Source organism: Elephas maximus, chromosome 11, assembly GCF_024166365.1.
Source record: "Elephas maximus indicus isolate mEleMax1 chromosome 11, mEleMax1 primary haplotype, whole genome shotgun sequence".
Taxonomy (NCBI): Eukaryota; Metazoa; Chordata; class Mammalia; order Proboscidea; family Elephantidae; genus Elephas; species Elephas maximus.
This window is the reverse complement of record NC_064829.1, coordinates 107,875,867-107,903,865: the sequence shown is the minus strand read 5'-3', so window position 1 is coordinate 107,903,865 and position 27,999 is coordinate 107,875,867. Positions and strand designations below refer to the sequence as shown.

At 47.4% G+C, this 27,999-nt stretch overlaps 1 protein-coding gene across 1 annotated transcript in view; it reads right to left on the bottom strand.

Moving 5' to 3' along the window:
• The window catches only part of LOC126086293 (carcinoembryonic antigen-related cell adhesion molecule 5-like), a 57,469-nt gene extending 30,162 nt beyond the window's left edge, over positions 1 to 27,307 (bottom strand). The window contains 5 exon segments of the mRNA XM_049902446.1: positions 8,081 to 8,163; positions 8,165 to 8,333; positions 8,731 to 9,009; positions 22,574 to 22,850; positions 27,296 to 27,307. Of these exon segments, the coding sequence (XP_049758403.1) occupies positions 8,081 to 8,163; positions 8,165 to 8,333; positions 8,731 to 9,009; positions 22,574 to 22,850; positions 27,296 to 27,307 (820 nt within the window).
• Positions 27,308 to 27,999: the final 692 nt, after the last annotated feature.

Below are 27,999 nucleotides of genomic sequence, written 5' to 3'. Positions count from 1 at the left end.
TGCTGCAAACAAGGTTGTATCATCTTCATATTGCAGGTTGTTAATGTAATATATGTGTAATATATTTTGCAATAATAGCAGAAAGGAAATGAGTGGGAGAAAAACTATAATGAGCTGAGAAAATGAAGGTAAAATAATTATAACAATGTATTGTGAGGCTTTAATATTAATAAATGTAATATGTATAACAATAGTATCACAAAAAGGAAAAGAGAATAGAGCTGAATAGCAATAACAATTCTAAGAGCTGTATAGGAATAACAATTCTGTATATTGTGGAAATTAAGCTAGTACAAATCTGAATTGATGATGATAGGTTAAGATGTACATAGTAAACCTTAGAGCAATCACATATATATAGTGAAAATATAATTAATGAAATTAAAATATTACATTAAAGATACTCATTTAATGTAAAAGACAGCAATAAAAGAGAAATAAAGGGCAAAACATATGCAAGACATATGCAAGACAAAAGAAAAAGTAAAATGACAGATATAAATCCAAATGTATCAATAATAACATTAAATGTGAATGGATTAACAATCCAATCAAAGAGCAGTGATTGTCACAAGCAAACACAATACACGTATATGCTGCCTACAGGAAACATATTTTAGATTCAAAGTCACAAATAGATTGAAAGTAAATGGATGGAAAAATATATCATGCAGATAGCAACCAGAGGAAAGCTGAAGTGGCTATACTAATATCAGAGAAAATAAACTTTAAAACAAAAAATGTTACTAGAGATAGAGAGGGACTTTTTTGCAATGATAAAAGAGTGAATACATCAGGAAGATATAGCAATTATAAACATATATGCACCAAATAACAGAGCATCAAAATAAATGAAGCAAAATCAGAGAGAATTGAATGGAGAAATAGACAATCCAGGGATAATAGTTGGAGAGTACAATACTCTACTTTTAATAATGGATAGAACAACTAGACTGAAGATCAACAACGAAATATTAGATTTCAACAGCAGTATAAATGCACAGAAGCCCTGGTGGCACAGTGGTTAAGAGCTCGACTGCTAACCAAAAGGTTGGCAGTTCAAATCTGCCAGCTGCTCCTTGGAAACCCTATGGGGCAGTTTTACTTTGTCCTATAGGGTTGCTATAAGTCAGAATTGACTCAATGGCAATGGGTTATAAACCAACTAGACCTAACAGACATCTGTAGAACACACAACAGAATATATGTATTTTTTCAAATGCACATGGAGTATTCTCTAGGATAGACCATATGCTAGGCAATAAAACAGACATCCACAAATTTAAGAGGATAAAAATAATTCAAAGTATATTCTCCAACTACATTGAATAAAATTAAAATCAATAGTGGGGAAAATTTTGAAAAACTTATGTTGGATAGTGATGTGGTTAGATTTGGGCATTAGAAAGAAAACTCTGGAGAGTAGATGGAAGGCAGAGGCTGGGGACAAAAGGGCCATTCAGGAAGCTGTTTCTGTCTTGAGGAGAGAGATGACTGGACTGACTGAGGACAGAGACAGTGGGGTGCAAGGAAAGGGCAATGATGACTACAGTGACTGCTCAGGTGCATGATGTGAGGAGGGGCTTGTTCCCATCCAATGATGTGAGGAGGGGCTTGTTCCCATCCAAGGCAGAGAAAGTCCCCTCAGGCACACTTGAGCAATCCCTACACTGAACGTTGAGAGTGTTGAGACTGGGAACCGCAGGGATTCTGGATGGGCTGGACTTGAGCCCCTGGGAAGGGCTGGGCTGAGTCTGTAAGGATCAGTGTTGCCTCTGTGAGTTGGGACATAGGGAAATTTGTGGTCTGACTGTGAGGGTCAATGAGATGTACTAACACAAAAGCCTAATAGTGTGCTCAAATGCACCAACAATCATGAGAGCGGCACAGGACTGGGGAATGTTGTGTTCTGTTGTAAACAGGTAGCTATGAATTAGAGTTGACTTGACAGCAACTAACAACCACAACAGCAACAGTGAGGGGACCTAGTCTATGCCTCCTCCCATAGGGCCACAGTCAGAGTGGAGTAATCCTTAGTGGTAGAATTCAACCCTGGGAAATGCATCCCCAGGCCCCATTTGTCCATTGGGACCATGGTTTGCTGCACTAGGAAGGATGGGAAGATTGTAAAGGCCTCTGAAACTAGTGCAAGGCTTGTCCTGGAGGAGCTGGGCAGAGTAGCCCAGACTTGGTTCTGCCTAGCAGCCCTTGAGACACAGTCAAGGCTCAAGAGGAGGACTCTGCTCACGGAGAGCTCCAGGTTGGGTTATGGGCTGTGGTTCCAAGGTTAGGCACTTGGGTCAGAATTTAGTGATGAAAAGTTCTCACTGTGTTTTAGTCAGAGAGACTTGAGGCTCAGTGGCAGAAATATTAACTGTGAGGCCAGAGCAGGCTCTTAGCCTTCCTGAGGGAATACTTGGTGTGCAATCAGCCACACTGGATGCCACAAAGGATGTACCAATGACCCTAAGGTCCAGACCTGTGCAATGAGTTCATAATCTATTAATTAGGAAATAGTTGGGGTTTTCCCATGTAGTAACATTCTCACTCATTGCATCTTTCTCCCACAGAATAGAGATGGGAAACCTTCCCAGCAATCACTTCTCACTGTATTGTCCCTGCTGCAGCATCTGAGAGTGAGCATTACAGACACACTCTCTCTTGTGCTGATGGTCATGAATTATTATTGATTTCTGAATTTTTGTGTGTACTCTTTCTTCTTCACACCTGAGCATTATTAATAAGGAAGAAGATGAGAGGGGCTGGAGGGGGCCTGAATGGGCATCCAACTCCATCTCTTAGATCAGTGAATGTGCTGTGGACATTACAGCTGTAAGTGAAGTCACAGTAATGACAGCCAAGTCCATCCTGACCATGTGTGGTTTGTGGTGAAAATGATGATAAAAAGACCCTGATATGGGTCACTTTCCAATCCAATGATGTATGCGTGTTGGCTAAGGAATCATTTAGGGCTAAATAATGACGTAGTTATTTTTATATTTTTGTCACCTGCACCTCATGACGGACAACACTTGGGCAACGGCAGAACAGCCTTGTGATCTGTGGGCTTTGTGCTTTAGCAAATGGACCAAATTTGTGTGTTTCTGGAGCTGACAGGAAGTGTGGTCTACATAGAGTACATGGCAATGGCTGTAAGGACCTTGCTCGTGTCCTGACCCTGGATCCTCCCCTGTGTTGATTGTTCCTACAGTCCCTCTCTGTGTCTGCCAACCCCCAAGACATAAAGATGCTCTGAGGGCTGGTCTTTGGGACAGATGAGAAAGCCAGTGATGCTGGCTGAGGATCCTGGAATTGGGGAAGGTTAAGTTCATTTGTGAAGGGTGGTGAGTGTGTCAGAAGGGGACCACCAGGGCCTGGGCTGAAGAGTGCAGGAGGGATCAGGACACCAGGAGCTGGTAAGGGGCCATGCCCATGATGTGTCCACTGTCCATGGTTGCCCCTTAATGGTCATCTTTGCGTGGACTTCAGATGTCCCCATTTCCTGTGCTACCTGCTTTCTCAGAGGGTAAACACCAGGAGCTGTCCAGGATCCCTTGTCCAGGGGCAGTGTGAGGACAGTGCAGCTCTCCCCTGGCTGAGCATGGCTCCTGTGAAAATCACCCTTTCTGCCAGAGAATAGAAACAGAGGTTGGGATAATTCAGAGATATTTCCCTACGTGTCCCAGAGGAGGATGAACCGGGAGTTTCAGGTAAATTTTTTCAAAGAGAAAGTTTCCATGAGCAGAAAGAGTGAAAATCAGGGGGAAGGGTCCTCTTTATTCATATCTTTTCCAGCAAATCCACTTTGGGTCACTTTTCCTGGAAATCCCCCACTTTCTGGTGGGAGATGGATGGTACGTCTTTGTCCTGTTCCTGTCTGAACCAATGGCAACCATTCTGGTTTTCCAGGAGTCTAGGAGGCATCCCCCCTCCACCCCAGTTCTCAGGTTTCTTCAGGGCTCAGGGCTGATAATCTTGCTCAGCTCCTGCCCCCACTGGGGTCTGGGGTCAGAGGTGACCTCTCTTCTCAGATTTCAAGGAGCAGTTCCTGGACAGAACTAAGGAGCCATTTCTGCTTTTGGGTGGATCTGGCAGTAAATGTTTGTATCAGGCTTCAATAACTCCTGTAAAAAAAAAAGGAGAAGAGGCCTCTGACCCTCTTATAACCGTCTCGGAACTTATTCCATCTCCTTCCTGGCTTGGGTCCTACATGGGTCTTCTCTGTGCTGGATTTGCCTTTACTCAGGGAGGTCCCTGTGCGGAAGATTCCCCTCTGCTCACCACCACTGCTCCCATCTTTGCTGTTGTTTCCTGAATTCAAAGCACAGCCAGGTTGGGTGCAGCAGGTCCTGGTCTCCTTTAGGACTGTGGGCCCAGAATATCCATGACATACTCACCTCATAGATGGGAACAGCTGCTTGGGGGCCATGCAGAGTCTGCGAAGGAGAGAAAGAGAGAGGATATCAATGACAGGAACGGAAGGGGTTGTTTGGTCAGAAGTCCAAGTGAGCAGGTGCTGGGCCCAGCATGGAAGGTTCTTGGTTCTGACACCCCAGAGCTCATCCCCCTGGGTCTTTAGGTCACTTCTCATCAGGAATGACACCTCTATCTTCTGAGCATCAGTACCCCAAGATGTAATAGAACACCCCACTCCTTCTGCTGTGTCCCCGCCCTTCTGCGTTGTTAACCCGGGGCCTCTGACTGCTGCTCTCAGGGCTACTATGTGTTCCTTGCTGGACTCCAGGTCCTCAAATTAGGGCATCTGATTGGACACAGGGTGAGCTCTGGTCAGGGTATGGGGTAGTCCCTATCCGTGAAGGGAGGCCCAGTACCTGGCTAGGGTGGGACTCACTCTATCCTGGCTTTTCTGGAATGAGTGGTGTGACTGTGCTGTGTGCGGGGTTGGCCAGTCCCCCTGCCCAGGACCTGCACAGTTGGGAACCCCTGGTGAAGGGTAGGGAGGGGATGGACTTACTGTGGAGGCAGAGCTGTCAGACTGACCGTGACCTGGGGAACAGAGACAGGGGTTAACACTCAGGGGTGTAAAGGAGCTTGGGATCCCTCAGAGAAGGAGGTGCTGGTGGTCCCTCAGTCCCCAGAGACCCAGGAAAGAAGGAACATCTTCCGGAGAGAGGCTCTTGGGGGCATTTTAGGGGCCGAAAGGGAGCAAGTGAGGCTGAGGATAGGCCCTGGTCCCAAGCCTTACAGGCCAGGGCTGACATGGGCACTCTGAATCCCTCTACCCTGTGAGTTCTATGCTTCCACAGGCAAAGGCCTGAGGTCCCACGGGGTGCTGAGCAGGAATGGATGCTGTGGGGAGGCCTTGGGGTACCTAGATGTCCAGGCTGAACATATACTCACCAGGGGCGGATGCTAGGGGCCGCTGATGTCCAAGGTCACTCTGGCTGCTGGCCCTAGGAAAGGTCAGCTTATTGGTGAGGGTGCAGGAAGAGGTCATAGGGTTTGGGGTGAGAACAAAGGACAAAGAGGGGGCCCCATTCCCGGTGGAGGGGGAGTGGGAGGGAGCCCCAGACGGGGGAGCTGCGGAGAAGCTTTAAAAAGGCATGTCTGCCCTGGGCTCAGAGGGAAGGGATCCTCAGGCAGATGCCAGCCCAGGAGAAAGCTGACCAGGAGGGACCCAGAATACAAGAAAAGGATTTCCACTGATGGAGTTGGGTGGATTTGAATAAAAAATAGGAGGTGCTGTTCACTGAGCACTAACTACCTCCCAGACACCACTGTGTGTTTGCTGTGTGAATGAACTAGGACCACACTGAGGGGTGAGGCCATAATTTTCCCTAGTTTATAGATGAAGAGACTGTGAAGACACAGAGTGAGGTCAGCACACAGTGTTGGAGGAGCCCAGATAGAACTAGAGAGCAGGGTCCATGGGGGAGATGGGGCAGAGTGGAGAGCCAGGCCCAGATTATGAGGATGAGACCTCCTTCCTCCTGGCCTGGGGTCAGCCCGGGGGCAGGAGATGAGGTGGGGGATTTGCCATCTTACCCTCCAATCCCGGTGAGGAGAAAGCACCCCAGAGCGGTCACCACAGCCACCCCAACCAGGACGGCACTCACAATGCCTGGGATGGCTCCAGCAGAGAGGCTCCAGGTTCCTTCAGGCCGGTCATCTGCAGAGGACAGAGGCAGAGGTGACTCCTCATGGGGAGAGAACTTCCCTTTGCCAACGCCTGTGTATGTTGTGTGTCAGTGATGCGGGTCTCTCTCCCTGCAGAGACCTCAAGGTCGTGAACCCTGAATCACATTCTGCAGTTAGGGTGATGCCACCCAGAAGGGTTGATGTGGGGTAGGGTCTGTGGGCGGGATGGGAATCTTCCCCAAGGTTCTTCCTTTCCCTCAGTGGTTGTACCTTGTCCTAGGTTCTCAGTTCCTGGGCTCGCCAACCCCTCTCACCATCTCTGGGCTACTCTCCTTCCTATGACACCTCCACCAGCTTATAGGCCCCACAGTGAGCTCTGAAGGGGCACCCAGAGGGTGGGCCTGACTCTCTGCTGATGTCGTGTGTCTGTCCAGGCTCTGATCTGTAAGGACAGAGTGTTCCCTTCCCTCAGTAGGAAATAGGTGCAGCCCTTTGTCTCTCTGGAGCATTGGCACAGGGACTTCTTCCCAGCTCATGTGCCCACCCACCTTGTCATCAGGTGGAATTTTTCTTCTCTACACATTGACATTCATGCGACTCTTTCCTAGGGTCTCCTGTGACTTTGTAAGAGATGAGGCCCCTCTCTAGTAGACAATTTTGTGTGTGTGTGGGCGGGGGGGTGGTGGGAAGACAGGCTGCTGGCCCTGTCTATCTCTGGGGCAGGACAGCTTCACATACGGAAGGGAAGGTGTTTCCTTTTTATTAAATAATTTACTAGGGAGTAAGCACAGCCTGGCCTAGTCTTCACTGGAAATATTCCAATCTAAAGGATTTCTCAATCTGAAAAAGCTTTTGCTTTTATGAATAGAATATTATGCAAATATCAGGTGAAGGGAACCTTAGAGGGAAGTGGTTATGTTTTTACAAAGTCAGGTACACTTAGCCCTCTCTGTAAACTACAGTGACACCTGTGAGAGATGGAACTCAACAGGACTGCCTTGGTTTTTGCTTCTTACAAGCTTCCCACCTTTGACAGGGTGCAGTCTTACCACTTTTCTGTCAGTCTCTATTAGTGGAAAATATTTGAGTTTTCCTTCTCTGACAAGTTTCTGCCTTACACAGGTTCCTGCTTTTGCAGATTTTACTGAACATACTTCTGGCCTTGTCCCTTCCCTCCCATAAGGAGACTTCACGGATGAATCTACCTAGTTTTCTAAGTAGGATTCATGATGCTTTGTTTTCCTCTGCATATCATCTGTGCCAGTGTGACACAGCATATACAGCTGTGACTTCAGAGCCAGGTCACTGGCTTAGTAGCCTCTGCCTTGAAGCTGGCACTTTCCCTATGTCCCTGCAGCCTGATCTGGCATGGCTCTGGCATTGATGGGCTGCATGTTTTAGCAAGAATAGGACATAGCACACCTGAACCTGCTCCACACTCCCTGGTCCTACCACGGATGGTATGAGAACAGGGCTGGTGCACAGGGTTGCAGGGAACAGGGCAGAGAGGCAGCACTCCATCCTGCCATCACCCCATTGGAGGCTGTTTCATTGTCTCATTAGGGAAAACATGTAAGCCTGTTCAAAGCCTTGTGTGTTCCCCGTATCACGTGGCATCAGTGAAAGAAAACAAAGATGAAAGAAAGTGAAAAGTTAGTTACAGAGACTACACTTGATCTTGAGGACACTTCTTTCCTCCCCCACTCTGAGGTCCCTTCCCATTCCATGGGGCTTTCTGAGGCTGAGAGAGCCCCCTCCCCATATTCCAGGCTGGACCCAAGATCTGTTCTGAGACATAAGAACAGCAAGAGGAGGGAACAGTCTCTAGGGATGTAGTGGGAGGGCTCAGGGACAGATTTTGGAATATGTGTGTTTCCAGGAGACACAGATTGGAAAATAACTTCTTTTAGAATTTTTTTTCAGAAAACCAGACCGATCTCCACCCCAGAGCTCAGTGCAGAAGTTCTAGAGAGCCACTTACCAGAGACTGTGATAGTCTTGACCGTGGTTCTATTGAGGCCAGTGGCATTGTTATGGATATGGCAGGTATAGTTTCCACTATCACTCAGTGATGTTGGGGATAAAGAGCACTTGTGTGGATTGCAAATAGTTTCCATTGATAAGCCAAGAATACTGTGCAGATGGGTTGGAGGTCGCATTGCAGGAGAGAGTGAGGTTGGCCCCTGGTGGGTAATACCAGTATGAGGGGGAAATGGTGGGGATATCCGGGCCATCTGGAGCAAACAGAAGAAGGCCATTTTGTGATGTAACCAGAGGGAAAAGGAAACTCCTGGTCTGATAAGGACCACAGCATCCCTCTGAGCCTTGTTTTAAAAAGTCCCGCACAATAACCCCCTGACTTCTCGGAGTCTGATCTGAGACCATCAACCAGTTTCTCCCATCCCAGGCATTGACCCCAAGCATCTCAACACAGAAGCAGCCCCTCCCCTCCTTGTCTGGTGGCTTGGCTGGCCCTGCCCAGGTTTGCCTGGGTAAGGAAGTCTTGGCCAGCCTGGGTGTCCAGGGGCTGAGGGTCAGTGTACTTGGACCAGAGAAGATTGATGTGGCCTGGCTCTGACAGTGTGGATTTGGGTTGGCAATCTGTGCCATGTGGGAATGAAAGTTACTCACAGAGAACATTCAGAATGAATGGGTCACTATGGAGGACATTCACTGGGTTCTGGGTTCTACATTCATAGAGTCCTGTTTCTTTCCTTATGACACTGTGTACAGTGAGAACCCTGTTGTCTGAGGACAGCTTCAGCCTGGCACTGTCTGGGAGGCTCTGATTGTTTATCAACCACAGGGAGGTTGTGTTCTGAGTCTCAGGGTCACAAGCTAATGTAACAGAGTCTTTGTCCTCCATGGGGTTGGAGCCATTGCTGGTGATGAAGAGTTTGGGTAACGCAGCTGTCAGATAATAGAGAGAAGATTACCCCATTTAGTGTCTTTGATTCCTGCAAAGTCATCTTTCAATCAGAGTTGGCATTGCATATCTCTCAGCCAGCCTGGAGTCTTTAAAATATAAAGCAAGTCTTTGTATTGCAAGATAAATGCCTGCCAATCTGAGTGCTTAGAGAACGTAAGGTCCACCTGCCTTATTCTATCTCTGGAAAAAGCCCGGACTTTCTCTAATATCAATGAAGTAGCAGTGTTTGTTCATGGAAAGTCACAGTGGGGATCAGAGATCACCCAGGGCCTCTCCTGGGCTCTTCCCTGACCAGCTCACTGCCTGATCGACCTCAGTTTCCTCACTTGGAACTAGTGCTTGCTGAGGTCCCTCCAGCTGTACAGTTCTACATTGTCATGATCAGGTGTGTTTTCTTTGAAACATAACTTTTTTTTCAAAAATATCCTAGATGTGGGTAATGATGGGATTTCAAATTGCTCTTAAACCTGAGGATACGAGGCAGCCTGGCTTGAAGGCTGGGTGTCACGAGTAGAAATTACACTAAGGGAGACCAGGAGCAAGCCCAGTGTTCAGGTCATGGGGCCACAAGATGGGGGGCTGTTCTTTCCAGTGTTTGGTGGTGACTAATGCGAAGCCATGGCCCCATAAATGGCAGAGCCAAGTCCAAGGAATAATCTAGAAAAGTGTGAGGGAACAGGCATGAGACGGTTGGGTTTGGACACACAAGCATGCTCTCCTTGGTCTTCAGTGTCCCTCCTCCCATGGCTCAGGGAGGTGAGGACCATGTTTATTTTCCTGAAATGCGTGTGGATGGTTTCAAATGCAGAGGGGGCCCTGGTGGAAAGTAGGGGGAGTGTGAACTTTCTGAGGATCTGACCCTCACGCACCATTTAGTTTAGTGGATTTGGATATAAATTTGATTAAATATTTAAATTTCTTCCATAAGTGAAAAATAGTATTAATGGCCAAATGTCTGAGACCAGTTGTCTGAAGGAATATTTCTCTAGGGAACACTAGAACATCTTAGGCCAAGCTATGAAGTCCAGCAAGGATCACATTATGACCAAAGGAAGATGCTGAAGTCTGTTTGAAACCAGAGACTTCTGGGTGGGGAGAGATAGGTGATTCTGCTAAGGGGACAGAATTGATCAGAGGGAATTCTGAGCAGTCTCAGTACAAAAGGAGGAAAGACATCACACAGTAGGAATTATGTGTCATGTTAGTCAATTTAGAAAAGAGGTCCCTGTCACTGATTCCTCATGGAGGACTGGGAAGGAGTCTTGACAGAGGCTTGTAAAATGCTTCCTTCGTTTTCTTTAAACTGCATGAGCGATGCCATAAAAACAACTGCAAAACAACAATAAAAACAACTAGAATTTGATCAAACCAACTAGCTGACTGCCTGACCAACCTCAATTTCCTCACCTGGAACCTGTACTTGCTGAAGTCCCTCAAGCTGCACAGTTCTATGTTGCCCAGCTCAGTTGTATTTTCTCTGAGATCTTCCTTTTTAAGGATATTCTGGAGATGGTTAAGGATGGGATTTCTCGTTGTCCTTAAACCTTAGGAGATGGGGCAGCCTGGCCTGGGGACAGGGTATCATGAGCAGAATAACACTCAGTAAGACCAGGAACAACCCTGGTTGTCAGTCACAGTGACAGTAACTAAAGTGACAGTGGCTCATGCATCTCCCATCTGAGGACCCCACTTCATGACCATGGTGTTGTGATGAGGAAGACGTGTGCCTGTGGAATAGAAAGTAAACTTAGTCAACAACACATGGTCTGGAAGCTCCTCCTCGAGGAAATTTCTCAGAACAACTGTGGGACTGTGAGCATCACAACAAAGACAAAGATATGAGTCACGAGTAATATGTGCCTCTATGCTTTGGTGATTGCAGACCTGTTCCCTTTGCCTTTCACTCCAGGGTGGATCAGTGCAGAGAGTGAATCAAGGAGGTGCATGGCCATCCTGTGTGGCCTGTCCCATGTGTTGACATCAGTAAGGGGAAGAACCCTGGACATGGGCGCAGTGGAAGCTTGTTCTCCTGGGGACTTGGGTACATTGGCTGGTGGTGGAGTCCTCCCAGGGGCTGCTGCTTAGACTAATTTCTTTGTCTTTTACTGTTTCCTGGGAAGGGTAAGCCTGGCCACAGTATTGGTAGACTAGAACAGGACAGTCAGTACCTGGGGGAGAGCTAAGTGGTGGAGGAAGCTGTGTAGAGCAGGGCAATCCCAGCAGAATTGAAGGAGGAGGAAGCTGAGGGACATGGAAGGAAGAGCCAGAGCCAGAAATTACCTTGGCAGTGAGCAGTGGGGGTTCATGAGTTCACAGATCTGAAGAGCCAAGACCCAGAAGCAGAACCAGCCCATCCTGAAACCGTCTCTGCTGAGCAGCACCAGAGCCATCATGAGACCCGACCCCTGAGGCTCCTTTAGGAGCAGGCAACCAGAGGGAGAGAACACGAGTCTCAGCAACCTAGAGGGCTGGGGGCCCAGGGTGGATGAACATCCTGGGAATCAGGGAGTAGGGTCCAGTCTCTGAAGAAATTATGGGTCATTCATTCATTCCCTCACCATTCCTTCCTTCCTTCCTTTAGCAAAGAGTAACTGGGAGTTTGTTACATGTTGGGTCTGTGCTAGTTGCATGGTGTACAGTGTGGAGTGAGACAGTAAAGTCCTTTCCTTTATGCTCCAGTGGCAGAGAGACACAACACATCAATAAACAAACACAAACATTTCACTCCAGTGCAGGGAGCATGTGGATTTGCTTTCTGTGGGTAGAAGCTGGGACATGCCTAGTACTGATTGTTGGTGTAAGTAATTTGGTTCTAGAGTAAAACTGGATTAATCATTTATTTGCTCTGACACCCCCTCTCCCCAACAAAATCTCTCCCTTAGAACTGGGGAAGTCTATGAAGAAAAGATCTGAACGAGTGGTTGCTCTTAGTGTCCACACCCCTCATGAGGCCACTTGGGGTGAAGGAAAGGTCAGGGCTGTGGCTGCAGACAGTCCTTGGTGTGATTCCAATCTGCTAGTCATGGTCCTTATGACCCTGATTCAGTGACTTTTTTTCTCCATGCCCCAGTTTTCCCTCAGTAAAATCAGAGAAAGGATAAGGGGTATCCAGCTTGCAAGGTTGTCTGTGAATTAATCTGAAAATATTCACAATTGTCTGACCTAAAGCAGGGTACAGATGAGCTGCCCAAATAACCAGATAAACAGCGTCTGTAATTGTCTAAAGTAGATAGCACCCTCAGGTTGAAAAGAAGCTGCCTGAAGGATCTTCTTCCCTTTTCCTTCTTCATGGGGTTGCTGATCTCCTATAAAAAAAAAAAAAAAAAAAAAAAAATCGTAGGGTCTTCTAAATTCCCCAGGGCAGTCAGCTAATGGTCTGGGGCTCATGGCCATCTATGGTCTCCAAATTGAGTCTCAGATGAAGAACTCAGCTGTCCAGAATAGCTCTTAGGGTTGAGCACTCGATCGTGACAAGCTTCAAGTGCTCTGGGACTCTGACAATCAGTAAATTGTTCCTCTCTATCAGACCTGTCTTGGAGGCCAAGATGCAACCCTGGCTGCAGGCTCCTCAGGGTCACCTGGAGTCTGGAGGCCTGGGACAGGGCCTGGGGCAGGGACTTCCTGGTGCTGATCTGCTCTGTGAGGATCCCAGGGCCCCTCAGGCCAGGACCTGTTTTTCAGAACCATGTTCAGAGGAAGGAGACCAGGGGGATGGACTGAGTGATCTCCCCCTGCTGAGTTACTCCCCACCTGAGTCTCCTTCACTCTGCTGTGAATGTCTGCAGGGTCTGGATTCGGGAAGGGAATTCTGATCGAAATGCTAAAAACCTAAGTATGGAATGCAGAGGGGGGTATGGGCCCTGCAAAGGGTCCAGGCCTGTCAATCTTGATCTTTAAATTAGATTTAACCGCACCCCACATCCAGATGTCAGAGAGGAATTACTTAGGGTATATGCGGATCTGTCCGGCTATCTGCGCAACACCAAATATGCTTGATATTTGCAGTGTGTAGACTCCTGTGTGCTTCAGGGTGACATTCTGGAATAGCAGCAACCCGTTGTGGTATATTGTCTCTCGACCAGTGTAGGCAGGCCCTGAAGCATTTGTTTGAAGTTGTGGTATATATGATACAATTCTATTGTTGTTGTTTCCTGCACTTTCCCCTTTGTACCAGATGTAGGCAAAAGTGCCTACTGGTGGATTAAAAAAAAAAAAATTTTTTTCGGAGAAGTAAAAGAACATCATTTCCTTCGGCAGCACTGAATGGCACGGATTCAATGGTGGGTTGGGCTGGGACGGATGGGCTCCAGAAGATTAAAAGTGAGACTAGGAGGGAATGAGAGAAATCAATCAGCATTTAGACAATTGTATTGGGATGGAAGGTTGGGGCCCGTGAGTCTGAGCAGTTCTTTTTCAGCCCTTGGACATGGAGTGTGTGTGTTTCCTAAGTCGGCATTACTTCAATGCCTTGAAACCTGTTACTTCCTCTTTTTCTAATACTCTCCCCCAGGTGTCTTTATGGTTCACTCACTCACTCACTGCCCTCAGGCACCTACTTACACTTGGTGGTGTCCTTGGGGGCTGCCTTCCCTGACACCTCATCTACAGACCCTCTGTCTTCACTTTCTGACTTTTCCCTGCTCTGTGTCTTCCATGGTGCTTATCAACCCCTGACACCCTATGCAGGTCTATTTGCTTGTCTTTTTCCTTCTCCCCTAGACGTGAGCTCCATGCGTGCAGACACTTGTTGTGTGTTGTACCCCTAATGCCTAGAAAAATGCCTAGACAGGTCTGCAAATACCTGGGAGATGAATCAGTGAAGGTTCCTAGGGCCCCTCCAGGCTCTGGCGTTTATTTGCCCATTTCTGAGGTTGGTAGGTATTTCACAATTTATTGTTTGCCCCAAGCCTGTTGCTTTGGAGTCGATTCTGACTGACAGCAACCCTGTAGGACAGAATAGAACTGCCCCATAGGTTTTCTAAGGAGCAAGTGGTGGGTTCCAGCTGTCCCGACCATTTTGCAGAGGCTGAGCTCTTACCCACTGTGGTAAGAGATAATAAATTTGGAAAACATGTAGCAATTGTGGTTTTACTCCCCCTTACCAATTCCAGTTCAAGGACACTTCCTGTTGCTGTGCCTTCCTCCCACTTCTGTGTTCTCTCCACTGGAGGTCCACTGGGAGCTACCTGTCACCCCCCAGACCCTTGTTCTCCCAGGAGACCCCAGCCGGTCTCTGCCCCCCTTCCTCCCAGGGAATCCTACCCTCTCACCTGTGAGCAGGGACCTCTGCCAGTGGACATGCCCTCTGTGGGGAGAGGCTGAGGGAGTCTCCATGGATCTTTGCTGCCTGCTCCGCACTCCCTCTGTGTGGAAGAACCTTGGCTCAAGTAATGCTGCTGCCCCAGATGTGCCTGCCCTGCTGTCCTTCCTCCCTCTGCACTGAGCCACCTTCTGGGTGGAGCTTCCCCAGATTATGTGGGTGTGGGTGGGTTCTCCCCTAGATAGCCTCTCTCCTCCCCTCCACTTTCATTCCTGGTCCCTAAGTTCCCTTCTTTCCTTTTCCTTTCTGTCTACATTTAGGTTCCCTGTAAACTGCTGCTGCCTCTTGCCTGCTCAGCCTTTATCCTTTCCCCTACCCCACCCCGGTTGTTGGGGTGAGCACAAAGCTAGAGGCCTCAGCCTCCTAGGCTGGGCATTTCCGAGAGTTCTGGGTCAGGGTGCACAGTCAGCTCTCCTCTGCAGTTATCTTTAATCCCACTTGGCTTTTCCTTTACAGCAGGAGCCCAAGGGAACTCTTGTCACTGGGGTTGTTACCTGACTGTGCATCAGAATCACCTGTGGGATTTTATAAATCAGCCAGGTGTCCAGGTGATGCCTTAGAAATGCTGCTTCAGTAGCTGGCCAGGTAATGCTGATGCCCATGCAGGCTGAGAACCAGTGATCTGTGTGGTGGAGTAGGCTTCTCACCCTCTCCCCTCCATTTGTAGAGTCTGAAGATCCTGTTAAATGCAGATTCTGACTCAGTGAGTGTGAGGTGGGCCTGAGAGAGCATCTACCAGGCTCTTAGGCGATGCTGATCCTTCTGGCCTGTGGACCACACTTGGAATACCCAGGCCGTCAGGGACCTCTGTTCCTGAGAATGACCCACTCACATCTGCATCGGCCTGTGCTGTTTCCTGGCCTTGGGTCTGTGAGCACCAGACAAGGAACCCCTGCATCCCCTAACCCAGGGATGATTTCCCATGTGACACAGAAACCCACTGGACACCCAGGTCTTTCCCCTGTTCTGGACTGTGCTAACCTGTTGCCATTGAGTTGATTCTGTCTCATAGGGACCTTATAGGACAGAGTAGAACTGTTCCATAGGGTTTCCAGGGAGTGGCTGGTGGATTCAAATTACTGACCTTTTGATTACCAGCTCAGCTGTTAACTACTGTGTCACCAGGTTCTTCAACTGCACTAGGAAGATTGGATTTACTTCTTGCTGGAAGGTCAGAGATGGCTGAAAAGGTCAAGCTGAGTGAGGGGACCAACCTCTTTCTGGTGTGACCAACCTGGCTTCTGCTTCCAGGGACAGAGACATAGGATGTGGGTGTCCAGGAGGGAGTTATAGTTCCTGGGGAGTGAAGGGGGAGCTTTCCTGGGTGTCCTGAGGAGAGAGGACTGGTGGTGGGAGATCAGGGGGCTGTGGGCTCCATGTCCTCAGGGGAGTGTTTCAGGGACACCCTGTCTCTCTGGGGTCTGTGTGGCTGAGCAGTGGCTTAAAGCCTGTCTGTGTTCTCCTTGACCCTCTTGGGTGGCCTCTGTCCTCTTCCTAGTTGACTTTCCTGTGGACACCCTGTCTTTCCCCATGAGTGTGCCCAAGCAGAAAGTGGGTTGCTGCACAGGAGCCCTACACACTGTAGGTCCCCAGAGCCCCAGGTAGGAGGAGCAGGACAGAGTTGACACCTAAGAAGGACCCAGAAAGGCCTGTTAGAGCAAAGGTTGGAAATGAGTCTCCATCTTCACCTCAGCCAAAAGCTAGGTTCATTTCTCGGGGGAAACAATTTCTGTTTCCTATGTTATGTCACCCTCTGGAGGGCTCAAGTAGACCTGTGGCCAATGTCTAGTGCACCAGGGATACTCTCTAGGCTCCAAATGGTATGACCTGGCGGTGACCCTGGACAGAGCTGGGATCTGACCTCCTGGCTGAGGGTCAGCCCCTGGTCCTGTTCACTGTGGGTCCCCAGGCTGCCCTGACCTCACCCAAGTGCAGTTGAGCCCAGGGAGAGGATGTGAGTTGTCCAGGGGACCCCTGGTTCCAGTGTCAGGAGGACTGTCCTCCCAGGTGGATGTGGTACCCAGAAGGAGCTCTGTGATCCCAAGGTTTAAAAGGAAGGGGCTGGTGAGGAGTCTGAGCTTGTGGGAAAGGGCAGTGGTCTGGGAGGCTGGTGCCCCACTGCTTTGTGTTTCCCTCCCTCACAGCACTGGGGTGTTGCATCAAGGTCATCTGTGTCCTTGTCTGTTGTCCACTGGAGTCCTTTGAACTATGGTGTTATCGAAGAATATTGAATATACCATGGACTGCCAGAAAAGAACAAGCCTGTCTTGGAAGAAGCACAGCTGGAATGCTCCTTAGAAGTAAGGATGGTGAGACTTTGTCTCGTGTACTCTGGACGTGTTGTCAGGAGGGCCCAGTCCCTGGAAAAGGAAATCATGCTTGGTAAAGTAGAGGGTAAGTGAGAAAGAGGAAGACCCTCAATGAGATGGATTTATACAGTGGCTGCAACAATGGGCTCAAGCATAATAATGATCATGAGGATGGTACAGGACCGAGCAGTGTTTCATTCTGTTGTACATAGTATTGCTGTGAGTCAGCATCTGACAACAACAACCAGTTTTGACAGTTAGTGTAAATCTTTCAATAATGTTTCCTTTATTTGTTTACAGCCAAGATATTACTGAATGAGATTGTTTGTGTTATAACATTGTCTCTGAGTGAAGTGTGTGTGGTGGGCACGTGACATGTTAGTTCATGTTGATTTGTTTCAATCATGTTTTTTAAGTGGTTCCTCATTATTTCATTGCACGGCTACACTGTGATGCTTTACCCACACGCTGTGGTGGTTTGGAGACTGTTTCCCACTTTACATATAAACAAGCAGCTCTGCAGTGAACTTCCTCATACAAGTGTCTTTACTACATGTGGGGGTGTTGTTCTCATTTGTGTAGCACATACCTGTGAAGCTCCCTGTGCTGGGCTGTGTGCTTGTCACTGGACTCAGCAGAGACCAGGACAGGCTTAGTCCTGCCTTCCAAGAGCTCACAGGTCAGGGAGGCTTCTTAGAAATGGATCCTGGTCAGACAGTGTGCATGTTATCACAAGGGAAACGTACAAATTGATTTGCGTAAATGTTGTACGTGCTGATTTCCATCACTGGCCAGAAGTAAGTCCATACACTGTGGTGACAGTTGTTAATCCCACTTGTTAAGAGATTGTTGCTGTGTCCATGAAAGATGGCAAGGGCTGACAGTGGGTGCAGGGACAGGGCAGAGAGGACCGTGGTGGCTACTCAGATGTGGGAAGTGAGAAGGGATCTTTTCCCATCCAAGGCAGTTGGAGGCAGGTGGACTGCTGTACCAGGCATCCTGAGTGGTGTGAGTTGTGGGGACCACAGGGATGCAGGCCAGGCTGGATCTGAGCCCCTGAGAAGGGCTCAGCTGAGGTTCTAGGGATTAGATTTGCTTCTGTAGGTAGGATGTGATGGGAATGAGAAGATGGGGGTGACTGTGAGCAACCCCAGTCAGCTCCTCTACCCCTGTGGTCCCAGGCAGGATGATGGAACACCACAGGCAAGGCTCTATTCTGGGAGATAAGTCTTTAGGCTCCACTCCTCCTTTGGGAGGGTTGTTTACTCTTCTGGGAAGGATGGTAGAAAGGCTTCAGAAACCAGCAGGAGACTCCGCCTGGAGGTTCTGGGCAAGTAGCCCAGGACTCATTTCAGCCCAGCAGCCCCAGGGGCACAGCCAGGCCTGGGGCAGGGTCAGAACTCTGTGCTCAGGGGCTCCAGGCTGGGAGACAGGCTGTAGTTCTAAGGTCAGGCACAGGGCTCAGAAGTTAATCATGAAAGTTCTCCCTGTGTCGCAGGCAGAGAGACCCAAGCCTCGGGGGCAGGGAGGCTCACGGTGAGGCCAGAGCAGACTCTCAGCCTCCCCAAGGCAACACTCTGAGTGCAGCAATTGACCATCCAGGGTGTTCCAAAGGATGTACCAACAACTCTAAGATCCAGACATGTGCAATGAGTTTTTAATTTATAGATTAGGAAAGAATTAGGTTGTCCCCCTATAGCAACATTCTCCCCCATTGCATCTTTTTCCCATGAAATAGAGACGGGAAACTTTCCAGCAGTCACTTCTCATGGTGTATCTTCCCTGCTTCAGCACCTGGGAGTGAGCATCAGTGACACACTGTCCGTGGTGCTGACAGTCATAAATTATTGTGGATTTCTGAATTTTTGTGCGTTCTCTTTCTTTTTCACAGCTGAGCTTTATTAGCAAGGAAGAGGATGAAATGGGCAGGAGGTAACATGGCAGGCCTCTGTCTCCATCTCTCAGATCAGTGACTGCGCTGTCAGTGACAGCACAGTAACAACAGCCGAGTCCATGCTGACCGCGTGAGATTTGTGGTGAAAGTGCTGATAAAAAGACCCTGAGAGGGGTCACTTTTCCAATCCAGTGATGTATGCATGTTGGTTAAGAGTCACTTAGGGTTAAATCAAGATGTGGTTATTTTTTATGTTTTTATCAGCTTCATGTTGTGACAGACAACACTTGGGCAATGGCAGAACAGCCTTGTGATCTGTGGGCTTTGTGCTTTAATAAATGGACCAGTTTGTGTGTTTCCAGAACTGACAGGAAGTGTGGTCTAGACTTAATGGCAGTGCCTGTAAGGACCTTGCTGGGTCCTGAATGTGGCCCCTTCCCTGAGCTGGTTTCTCCTACAGACCTTACCTCTGTCTTCCCTATTCCCTAGAGAGAAAGATGCTCTGAAGGCTGGCCTTTGGGATAAAGGAGAAAGCCACTGCTGCTGGCTGGGGATCCTGGATCCTGGGTTTGGGGACAGGTGAGTTCATTTGTGAAGGGCAGTGCGTCTGAAGGGGGCCACCAGGGCTTAGGCTGAATAGGGCAGGAGGGCTCATTACACCAGGGCCTGAGAAGGAGCCATGCCCTGCTGCGTCCACTGTCTGTGGTTGCTCCTTCATCGTCACCTTTGTGTGGACTTCAGATGGCTCCATTTTCTGTGCTACCTGAGTTCCCAGAGGGGCAAATGCCAGGAACTGTCCAGGGTCCCTTGTCCTGGGACAGTGTGAGGACAGTGCAGAACTCTCCTGGCTGAGCCTGGCTCTTGTAAAAATCAACTTTTCTTGTGGTGTGGTCGCAACCCCATCTGCTTCCAAATCTTCCCTGCCAGAAAATGGAAACAGGGGTTGGGGTAACTTAGAGATAATATTTTCCTGTATGTTTTGGGGGTGAATTGATTTGGAGTTTCAGGTGAATTTTTGCTGAGAGAAAGTTCCCAGAAGCAGAAGGAGAGAAATTGAGGGGGAAGGGTTCTCTCTATCCACATCTTTCCCAGATAATCCATGGTGGGTCACATGTTTGCTTTCCCTGGAAACCTCCACTTTCTGGCTGGAGAGGGACGGGAGCCCTTTGTCCTGGTCCCGCCTGAGCCCAGGACAGCCTTTCTGAGTATCCTGGAATCTAGAAGGGACCGCCCCTCCACCCCAGCTCTTGGGTCTCCTCAGGGCTCAGAGCTGATAATCTTGCTCAGTTCCAGCCCCCCTCCCCAGGGTCTGGGGTGTGAGGTGGGCCCCTTTTCTCAGCCTGTAAGGAGAAGTTCCAGGAGATAACTAAGCAGCCACTTCTGCTTTTGGGTAGATCTGGCAGTAAATGTTTGTGTCAGGCTTTAATAGTTGCTGTAAAGGGGTGGGGGGGGGGAGCCGGGAAGGAGAACAAGAGGGCTCTGACCCTCTTGTAACCTTCTCAGAACATGTTCCAGCCTCTCCCTGTCTCTGAGCCACACACAGATCTTCTCTGTGCTGGGCCTGGCTTTACTCAGGAAGATCTGTGCACCCAGACGCTCCCTCTGCTCATCGCCCCTGCTCCCCTCTTCGCTGCTGTTTCCTGAATTCACATAACAGCCAGGCGTGGGGTGGGGCAAGTCCTGGTCTCCCATGGGCTTGTGGGACCAGTACATTCATGGCCCACACTCACCTCATAGATGGGAACAGCTGCCCAGGGGTCATGCAGGGAGCCTGGGTGGGAGATAGAGAGAGAAGACATCAGGGACAGGCATGGGAGGGTTTGTTGTGTTCGAGGTCCAAGTGAGCAGATGCCAGGGCCCCGTTGTGGAATGTTATTGTCCCTGACAGCCCAAAGGTCAACCCTCTGGGTCTTTAGGTCACTTTTCATCAGGAGTGATCACCTCTGCCTTCTGAGCATCAGTCCATCAGCCTGTAACAGAAGACCCTGCCCCTTCTGGTGGTACCATGGATTGACTTATTTCCCCCCCAAAATGTGTGTGTCAGTTGGGCTGGGCCATGATTCCCGGTATTGTGCGATTTTCCTATATGTTGTAAATCCTGCCTTTACAATGTTAGTGAGGGAAGATGGGTGGCAATTGTGTTAGTGAGGCAGGACTCAACCTACAAGATTGGATTGTGTCTTGAGGCAATCTCTTGAGATATAAAACAAAAGAGAGAGCAGAGAGGCAGGAAGACCTCATACCACCAAGAAAGCAGAGCCCAGAGCAGAGCACATCCTTCGGACCTGAGGATGCTCTCAGACCAGGGGAAAATGGATGATAAGGACCTTCCTCCAGAGTCGAATGAGAGAGAAGGACTTCCTTTGGACCTGATGCCCTGAAATTGGACTTGTAACTTACTAGACTGTAAGAGAATAAATTTCTCTTTGTTAAAGCCATCCACTTGTGGTATTTCTGTTATAGCAGCACTATATGACTAAGACACTTGGTATCCCAGGAACATTGACTGCTGCACCCAAGAGCTGCTCTGTGTTCCTTGCTGGACTCCAGTTCCTCTCTGAAGACAACTGAGTGGACACTGGGTGGGGGGGTTCAGGACAGGGAGTGGGGTAGTCCCTGTTCCTGAATGGACGCCTGCTCCTGGCCAGGGTTGGGCTCACTCTGTCCTGGCTTTTCTTTAAGGACCAGTGGGTCTGTGCTGTGTGAGGGGTTGACCAGACCTCTGCTCAGAGCCTGCACAGCTGGGACCCACTAGAGAAGGGCGGGGAGGGGATGGTCTTACTGGGGAGGCAGAACTGTCAGATTAACCGTGACCTGGGGATCAGAGACAGCATTAGCACTCAGGGGTTAAAGAAGCTCAGAATCCCTCAGAGGATGTGGTGCTTGTGGGTCCTTAGAGGAGTTGGGGGCATGGAGAACCATGTCCAGTATCAGAGAACGGGGCCTTCTTCCTCCTGGCCTGAGGCCAGCCTGGGGCAGGAGATGAGGTGGGGGATGTGTGGTCTTAGCCTCTAGTCCTCTTGAGGAGGAAACACCCCAGAGCAGTCATCGTAGCCACCTTAGTCAGGACAGCTGTCACAACGCTGGTGATGGCCCCAGCATAGATGCTCCATCCTCCTTCAGACAAATCATCTACAGTAGACAGGGTGGAGAGGAGCCCAAGATTCATCATCTGTGGCTTTGGGGTTCAGCCCATCATGATTCAGCCTGGACTGTGGCCCTATGTGCAGGTGGCCCTGGGTGTATCTTTTCCAGGTGATGGTGACATCTCTTGGGGAGAGATCTTACCTTTTCCAATGCTCATCTATGCTGGGTGTCAGGAATGGGGGGCCATCTGTCTGCAGAGACGTCAAGGTCCTGAACCCTGAATCACACTCTTCACTTAGGGAGATGCCAACCAGGAGAGTTGAGGTGGGGTGGGGTCTGTGGTTGGGACGGGAATCTCCCCTAAGACTGTCCCTTTCCCTCAGTGTTTGTGCCTTGTCCCAGGTTCTCAGCTGCTAGGCTTTCCAACTTCTCTTCCCACTTCTGAGCAGGGATCTCATGGGTGGATTACAATGTGTCAAATACGGTTCATCTGTGTATTATCATCACACGAATGTCCTCATCTATGTCCTTTGCCATGGTGAAGTCCAGGCTCCCTCCATCACCTCCTGGTGGAGGAGTGATAGAGGTGTGTTTTCTGAAAGCTGATCTTGTGCTGGGTGGTGCTCAGAGTTCCCCTCACTGCACAGGTGCACTGCCTGTCCTGGGAGGGAGCCATGTTGCTTCTACCGCGAAGAGGAATCATTTGATATCACAGTGGTGGGATAGGAGGTGAATGCTATTTTGTGCCAACAACGTGAAAATGGTAACATTTTAGGACACTTAGTGTCAGAATACAATTGTCTAAGGTTTTCCCATTTTCCTTCCATTTCCTATTTACAAGTACTGTATAAAGTGCATCATTACAGCATGCTACAAAAAAGAAAATTGAGATTTATAATTTTATAACTCATAGGTGGGGATGAGTAGTCACTCACGTTTCCCAGTCTCGATGAGGAAGTCACTTTCACTGTCACTGACTATGTTGGAGACCTCACACTGATATTCCCCGACATCCTCCCTTCTGACAGGGTCTATGGTGATGCAGCTGTTATTCAGGGACAGCATCTTCTTCTCCATGAGCTGTAGGCTCTGCCCTTCAAAGACCCACCTAATGGTGATTACAGTGTGGTTGGTAATGCAGGTCAGGATCATGGGGCCCCCATTTTCTGTGACTGCGATGTTGCTGGCTAGGATGGAGGGCTTTGTCACTGACTGTGGAGAAACAGAGGAGGTGACTGTGAGAGGAGCCTGGGGCTGGGGCACTCTCCTTCCTACAAGATCCCAGCCAGCTTACATGCCCCACAGTGAGCTCTGAGGGGTGACCCAGAGGGTGGTCCTGACCCTATGCAGCAGCCATGTGTTTGTCCAGTTGCTGATCTGTTGAGGACAAAGCAGCCGCCCATCACTAGGAAATAGGTGCAGCCCCCTGACTGGACGTGAACCTCTCTGGAGTATCAGCGCTGAGATTTTTTCTCAGCCAACATTTCCAGCAACCTCATCATCAGGTAGAATTTTTGACCCTTGGAACTTTGTGTGGCCCTTTCCTAGTGCCTCCTGTGACTTTATATGAGATCAGTCCCCTCTCTAGTAGACACTTCTTTTTCTGTGGGGAAGGCAGGCTGCCAGCCCAGTCCATCTCTGGGTCTGGGTAGGTTTCCAAGCAGAAGAAAAGGATTTCCTTATTTTTAAATAATTTACAGGGGTGTGAGAATGGATAAGCCCAATCAAGAAAACTTTAGGTATTCCAGAGATTCCAACCTAAAGGATTTGTTAAGCTGAAAAAAACTTTTACTTCCTGGTCTATGGACTGACTGTCAGGTGACGGAAATCTCTAGACAGAAGTGATTATGGTTTTAACAAAAGGCTGGTACTCTTAACCCTCTGTATAAACTATACCCTTTTGGTCCTTCCCACCATGAAGGAATTTCATGGGCAAATCTGTCTAGTTTTCTAACTATGCTTCATGATTCACTGTTCTCCTTTGTGCATCATCTACGTCAGTGTCACACAGTATATAAAGCTGTTTGTAGGCCTATGGATATTCTATAATTGACAGTGTTGTACTTCAGGATAGATCTTGAAGTGTTCTTTTTGACGATGAATGTGACACCATTAATCTTCAATTTGTCTTTCCTGGCCTAGTAGGCTATATGATTGTCTGATTTAAAACGGCCAGTCTATTTCAGCTAGGTAATGCCAAAGATATCAATCTTTATGGGTTTCATTTCGTTTTTGACAATTTCCAATTTTCCTAGAATCATATCTCGTACATCCATGTTCTAATTACTAATGGATGTTTTCAGCTGTTTCTTCTCATTTTGAGTCTTGCCACATCAACAAATGAAGGTTCCGAAAGCTTGACTTCATCCACGTCATTAAGGTCAACTCTATTTTGAGAAGGTAGATCTTCCCCAGCTGTATTTTGAACATCTTCAAACTTGAGAGGCTCTTTTTCTGACACTATATCAGACAATGTTCTGCTGCTATTCATAGGGCTTCACTGGCCAATTTTTTTAGAAGTAGACTGCCAGGTCCTTCTTCCTAGTCTGTCTTAATCTGGAAACGCCCCTGAAACCTGTCCACCAAGGGTGACTCTGCTGGTATTTGAGATAGTGGTGGCAAATCTTCCAGTATCACAGCAACAAGCAAGCTACTACAGCATGACAAACTGACAGACGTGTGGTGGAGAATGCCAATGCTGTTGTTGTTGTTAGGTGCCCTCGAGTCGATTCCGACTCATAGTGACCCTATGCACGACAGAATGAAACACTGTCCTGTCCTGCACCATCCTCCCAATCATTGCTATGCTTGAGCCCATTGTTGCAGCCATTGTGTCAATCCACCTCATTGAAGGTCTTCCACTTTTCCACCAACCCTGCACTTTACCAAGGATGATGTCCTTCTCCAGGGACTGATCCTTCCTGACAACATGTCTGAAGTATGAGATGCAGTCTTGCCATCCTTGCTTCCTAAGGAGCATTGTGGTTGTGCTTCCTCTGAGACAAATTTGTTCGTTCTTTTGGCAGTCCATGGTGTATTTAATATTCTTCGCCAACACAATTCAAAGGCATCAATTCTTCTTCTGCCTTCCTTATTCATTGTCCAGCTTTCACATGCATAAAAATGATGCAATTGAAAATACCATGGCTTGGGTCAGGCTCACCTTAGTCTTCAAGGTGACATCTTTGCTTTTCAAGACTTTAAAGAGGTCTTTTGCTGCAGATTTGCCCAACGCAATTCATCGTTTGATTTCTTGACTGCTGCTTCCATGGCTGTTGATTGTGAATCCAAGTAAAATGAAATCCTTGACAACTTCAATCTTCATTTATCATGATGTTGCTTATTGGTCCAGTTGTGAGAATTTTTGTTTTCTTTATGTTGAGGTATAATCCATACTGAGGCTGTGGTCTTTGATCTTCATCAGTAAGTGCTTCAAGTCCTCTTCACTTTCAGCAAGCAAGGTTGTCTCAGCTGCATAATGCAGGTTGTTAATGAGTCTTCCTCCAATCCTGATGCCCTGTTCTTCTTCATATAGCCCATCTTCTCGGATTATTTGTGCAGCATACAGATTGAATAAAAATGGTGAAATGGTACAACCCTGATGCACACCTTTCCTGACTTTAAAGCACTCAGTATCCCCTTGTTCTGTCTGAACAACTGCCTCCTGATCCATGTAAAGGTTCCTCATGAGTACAATTAAGTGTTCTGGAATTCCCATTCTTCGTAGTGTTATCCATAATTTGTTATCATCCACACAGTCAAATGCCTTTGCGTAGACAATAAAACACAAGTAAACATCCTTCTGGTATTCTCTGCTTTCAGCCAGGATCCATCTGACATCAGCAATAATATCCCTGGTTCCGGGTCCTCTTGTGAATTCTGCCTAAATTTCTGGCAGTTCCCTGTAAGTATAGTGCTGTAGCTGCTTTTGAATGATCTTCAGCAAAATTTTGCTTGCATTTGATATTAATGATATTGTTCAATAATTTCCATATTCAGTTGAATCACATTTCTTGGGAATAGGCATAAATATGGATCTCTTCCAGTCAGTTGGCCAGGAAGCTGTCCTCTACATTTCTTGGCATAGACTAGTGAGCACTTCCAGCGCTGCATTCGTTTGTTGAAACATCTCGATTGATATTCCGCCAGTTCCTGGAGCCTTGTTTTTGACCAATGCCTTTAGTGCATCTTGGATTTCTTCCTTCAGTACCATTGGTTCCTGATCGTATGCTACTTCTTGAAATGGTTGAATATCGACTAATTCTTTTTGGTGTAATAACTCTGTGTATTCCTTCTATCTTCTTTTGATGCTCCCTGTGCCGTTTAATATTTTCCCCATAGAATCCTTCACTATTGCAACTTGAGTTTTTTTCTTCAGTTCTTTCGGCTTGAGAAACGCTGAGTGTGTTCTTCCCTTTTGGTTTTCTATCTCCAGCTCTTTGTGCATGTCATTATAATACTTTACTTTGTGTTCTCAAGCCACCCTTTGAAATCTTCCGTTCAGTTCTTTTATTTCATCATTTCTTTCTTTCGCTTTAGCTGCTCGATGTTCCAGAACAAGTTTCAGAGTCTCCTCTGACATCCATCTTGGTCTTTCATTTCTTTCCTGTCTTTTCGAAGACCTCTTGCTTTCTTCATTTATGATGTCCTTGATGTCATTTCACAACTCCTCTGGTCTTCAGTCATTAGTATTTAATGCAGCAAATCTATTCTTGAGATGGTCTCTAAATTCAGGTGGGATATACTCAAGGTTGTATTTTGGCTCTTGTGGACTTGCTCTGGTTTTCTTCAGTTTCAGCTTGAACTTGCATATGATCAATTGATGGTCTGTTCTGACTTATGATATTGAGCTTTTCCATCCTCTCTTTCCACAGACGTAGTAGATTTGATTCCTGTGTGTTCCATCTGATGAGGTCCCTGTGTATGGACTGGTAGATTCTCCTTTTATGTTGGTGAAAAAAGGTATTTGCAATGAAGAAGTCTTTGGTCTTGCAAAATTCTATCATTCGATCTCTGGCATTGTTTCTATCACCAAGATCATATTTTCCAACTACCAATCCTTATTCTTTGCTTCCAACTTTCACGTTCCAATCACCAGGAATTATCCATGCATCCTGCTTGCATGTTAGATCAATTTCAGACTGCAGAAGCTGATAAAAATCTTCAGTTTCTTCACCTTTGGCCTTAGTGGTTGGTGCATAAATTTGGATAATAGTCATATTAACTGGTCTTCCTCATAGGAGTATGGGTATTATCCTATCACTTACAGTGTTGTACTTTAGGATAGATCTTGAAATGTTCTTTTTGACAATAAATGCAACACCATTCCTCTTTAAGTTGTCATTCCTGGCATAGTAGACTATATGATTGTCTCATTCAAAATGGCCAATACCAGTCCATTTCAGCTCACCAATGCCTAAGATATTGATGTTTATGCGTTCCATTTCATTTTTGATGATTTCCAATTTTCCTAGATTCATACTTCATACATTCCAGGTTCCTATTATTAATGGATGTTTGTAGCTGTTTCTTTTCATTTTGAGCAGTGACACATCAGCAAATGAAGGTCCCGAAAGCTTTACTCCATCCACGTCATTAAGGTCGACTCTACTTTGAGAAGGCAGCTCTTCCTGAGTCATCTTTGAGTGCCCACCTACCTGAGGGTTCATCTTTCCACACTATATCAACAATGTTCAGCTGCTATTCCTAAGGCTTTCGCTGGCTAATTCTTTTCAGAAGTAGACTGCAGGGTCCTTCTTCCTAGTCTGTCTTAGTCTGGAAGCTCAGCTGAAACCTATCCTCCATAGGTGACCCTGCTGGTATCTGAATACCGGTGGCATAGCTTCCAGCATCACAGGAATACGCAAGCCCCTACCGTATGACAAACTGACAGATATGTGGGAGGAGGCTGACAATAAAAGGATAGAAAAAGATAAATCATGTAAACAGGAATGATAGGAAACCTGGGGTGGTTATTCTAATGTCAGAAAAAATAAACTTTAAAACAAAAAAAATTAGTAGAGATAGAAGAGGATTTTTATAGTGATAAAAGAATCAACACATCAGGAAGATATAACAATGATAAGCATATATGCACCCAATAAAGAGCACTGTAATACATGAAGCAAAATCTGACATATTGAAGGGAGAAATAGATAATTCATCAATAATAGTTGGAGCCTTCAGTACTCCATTTTCAATTATGAATAGAAAAACAAGACTGAAGATCAGCAAGGAAATATTAGACTTGAACAGCACTGTAAACCTACTAGACCTAACAGACATCTATAGGACACTCCACACAACAGCAAATTATATATTTTTCTCAAGTGCACATGGAGCATTCTCCAGGATGGATTAT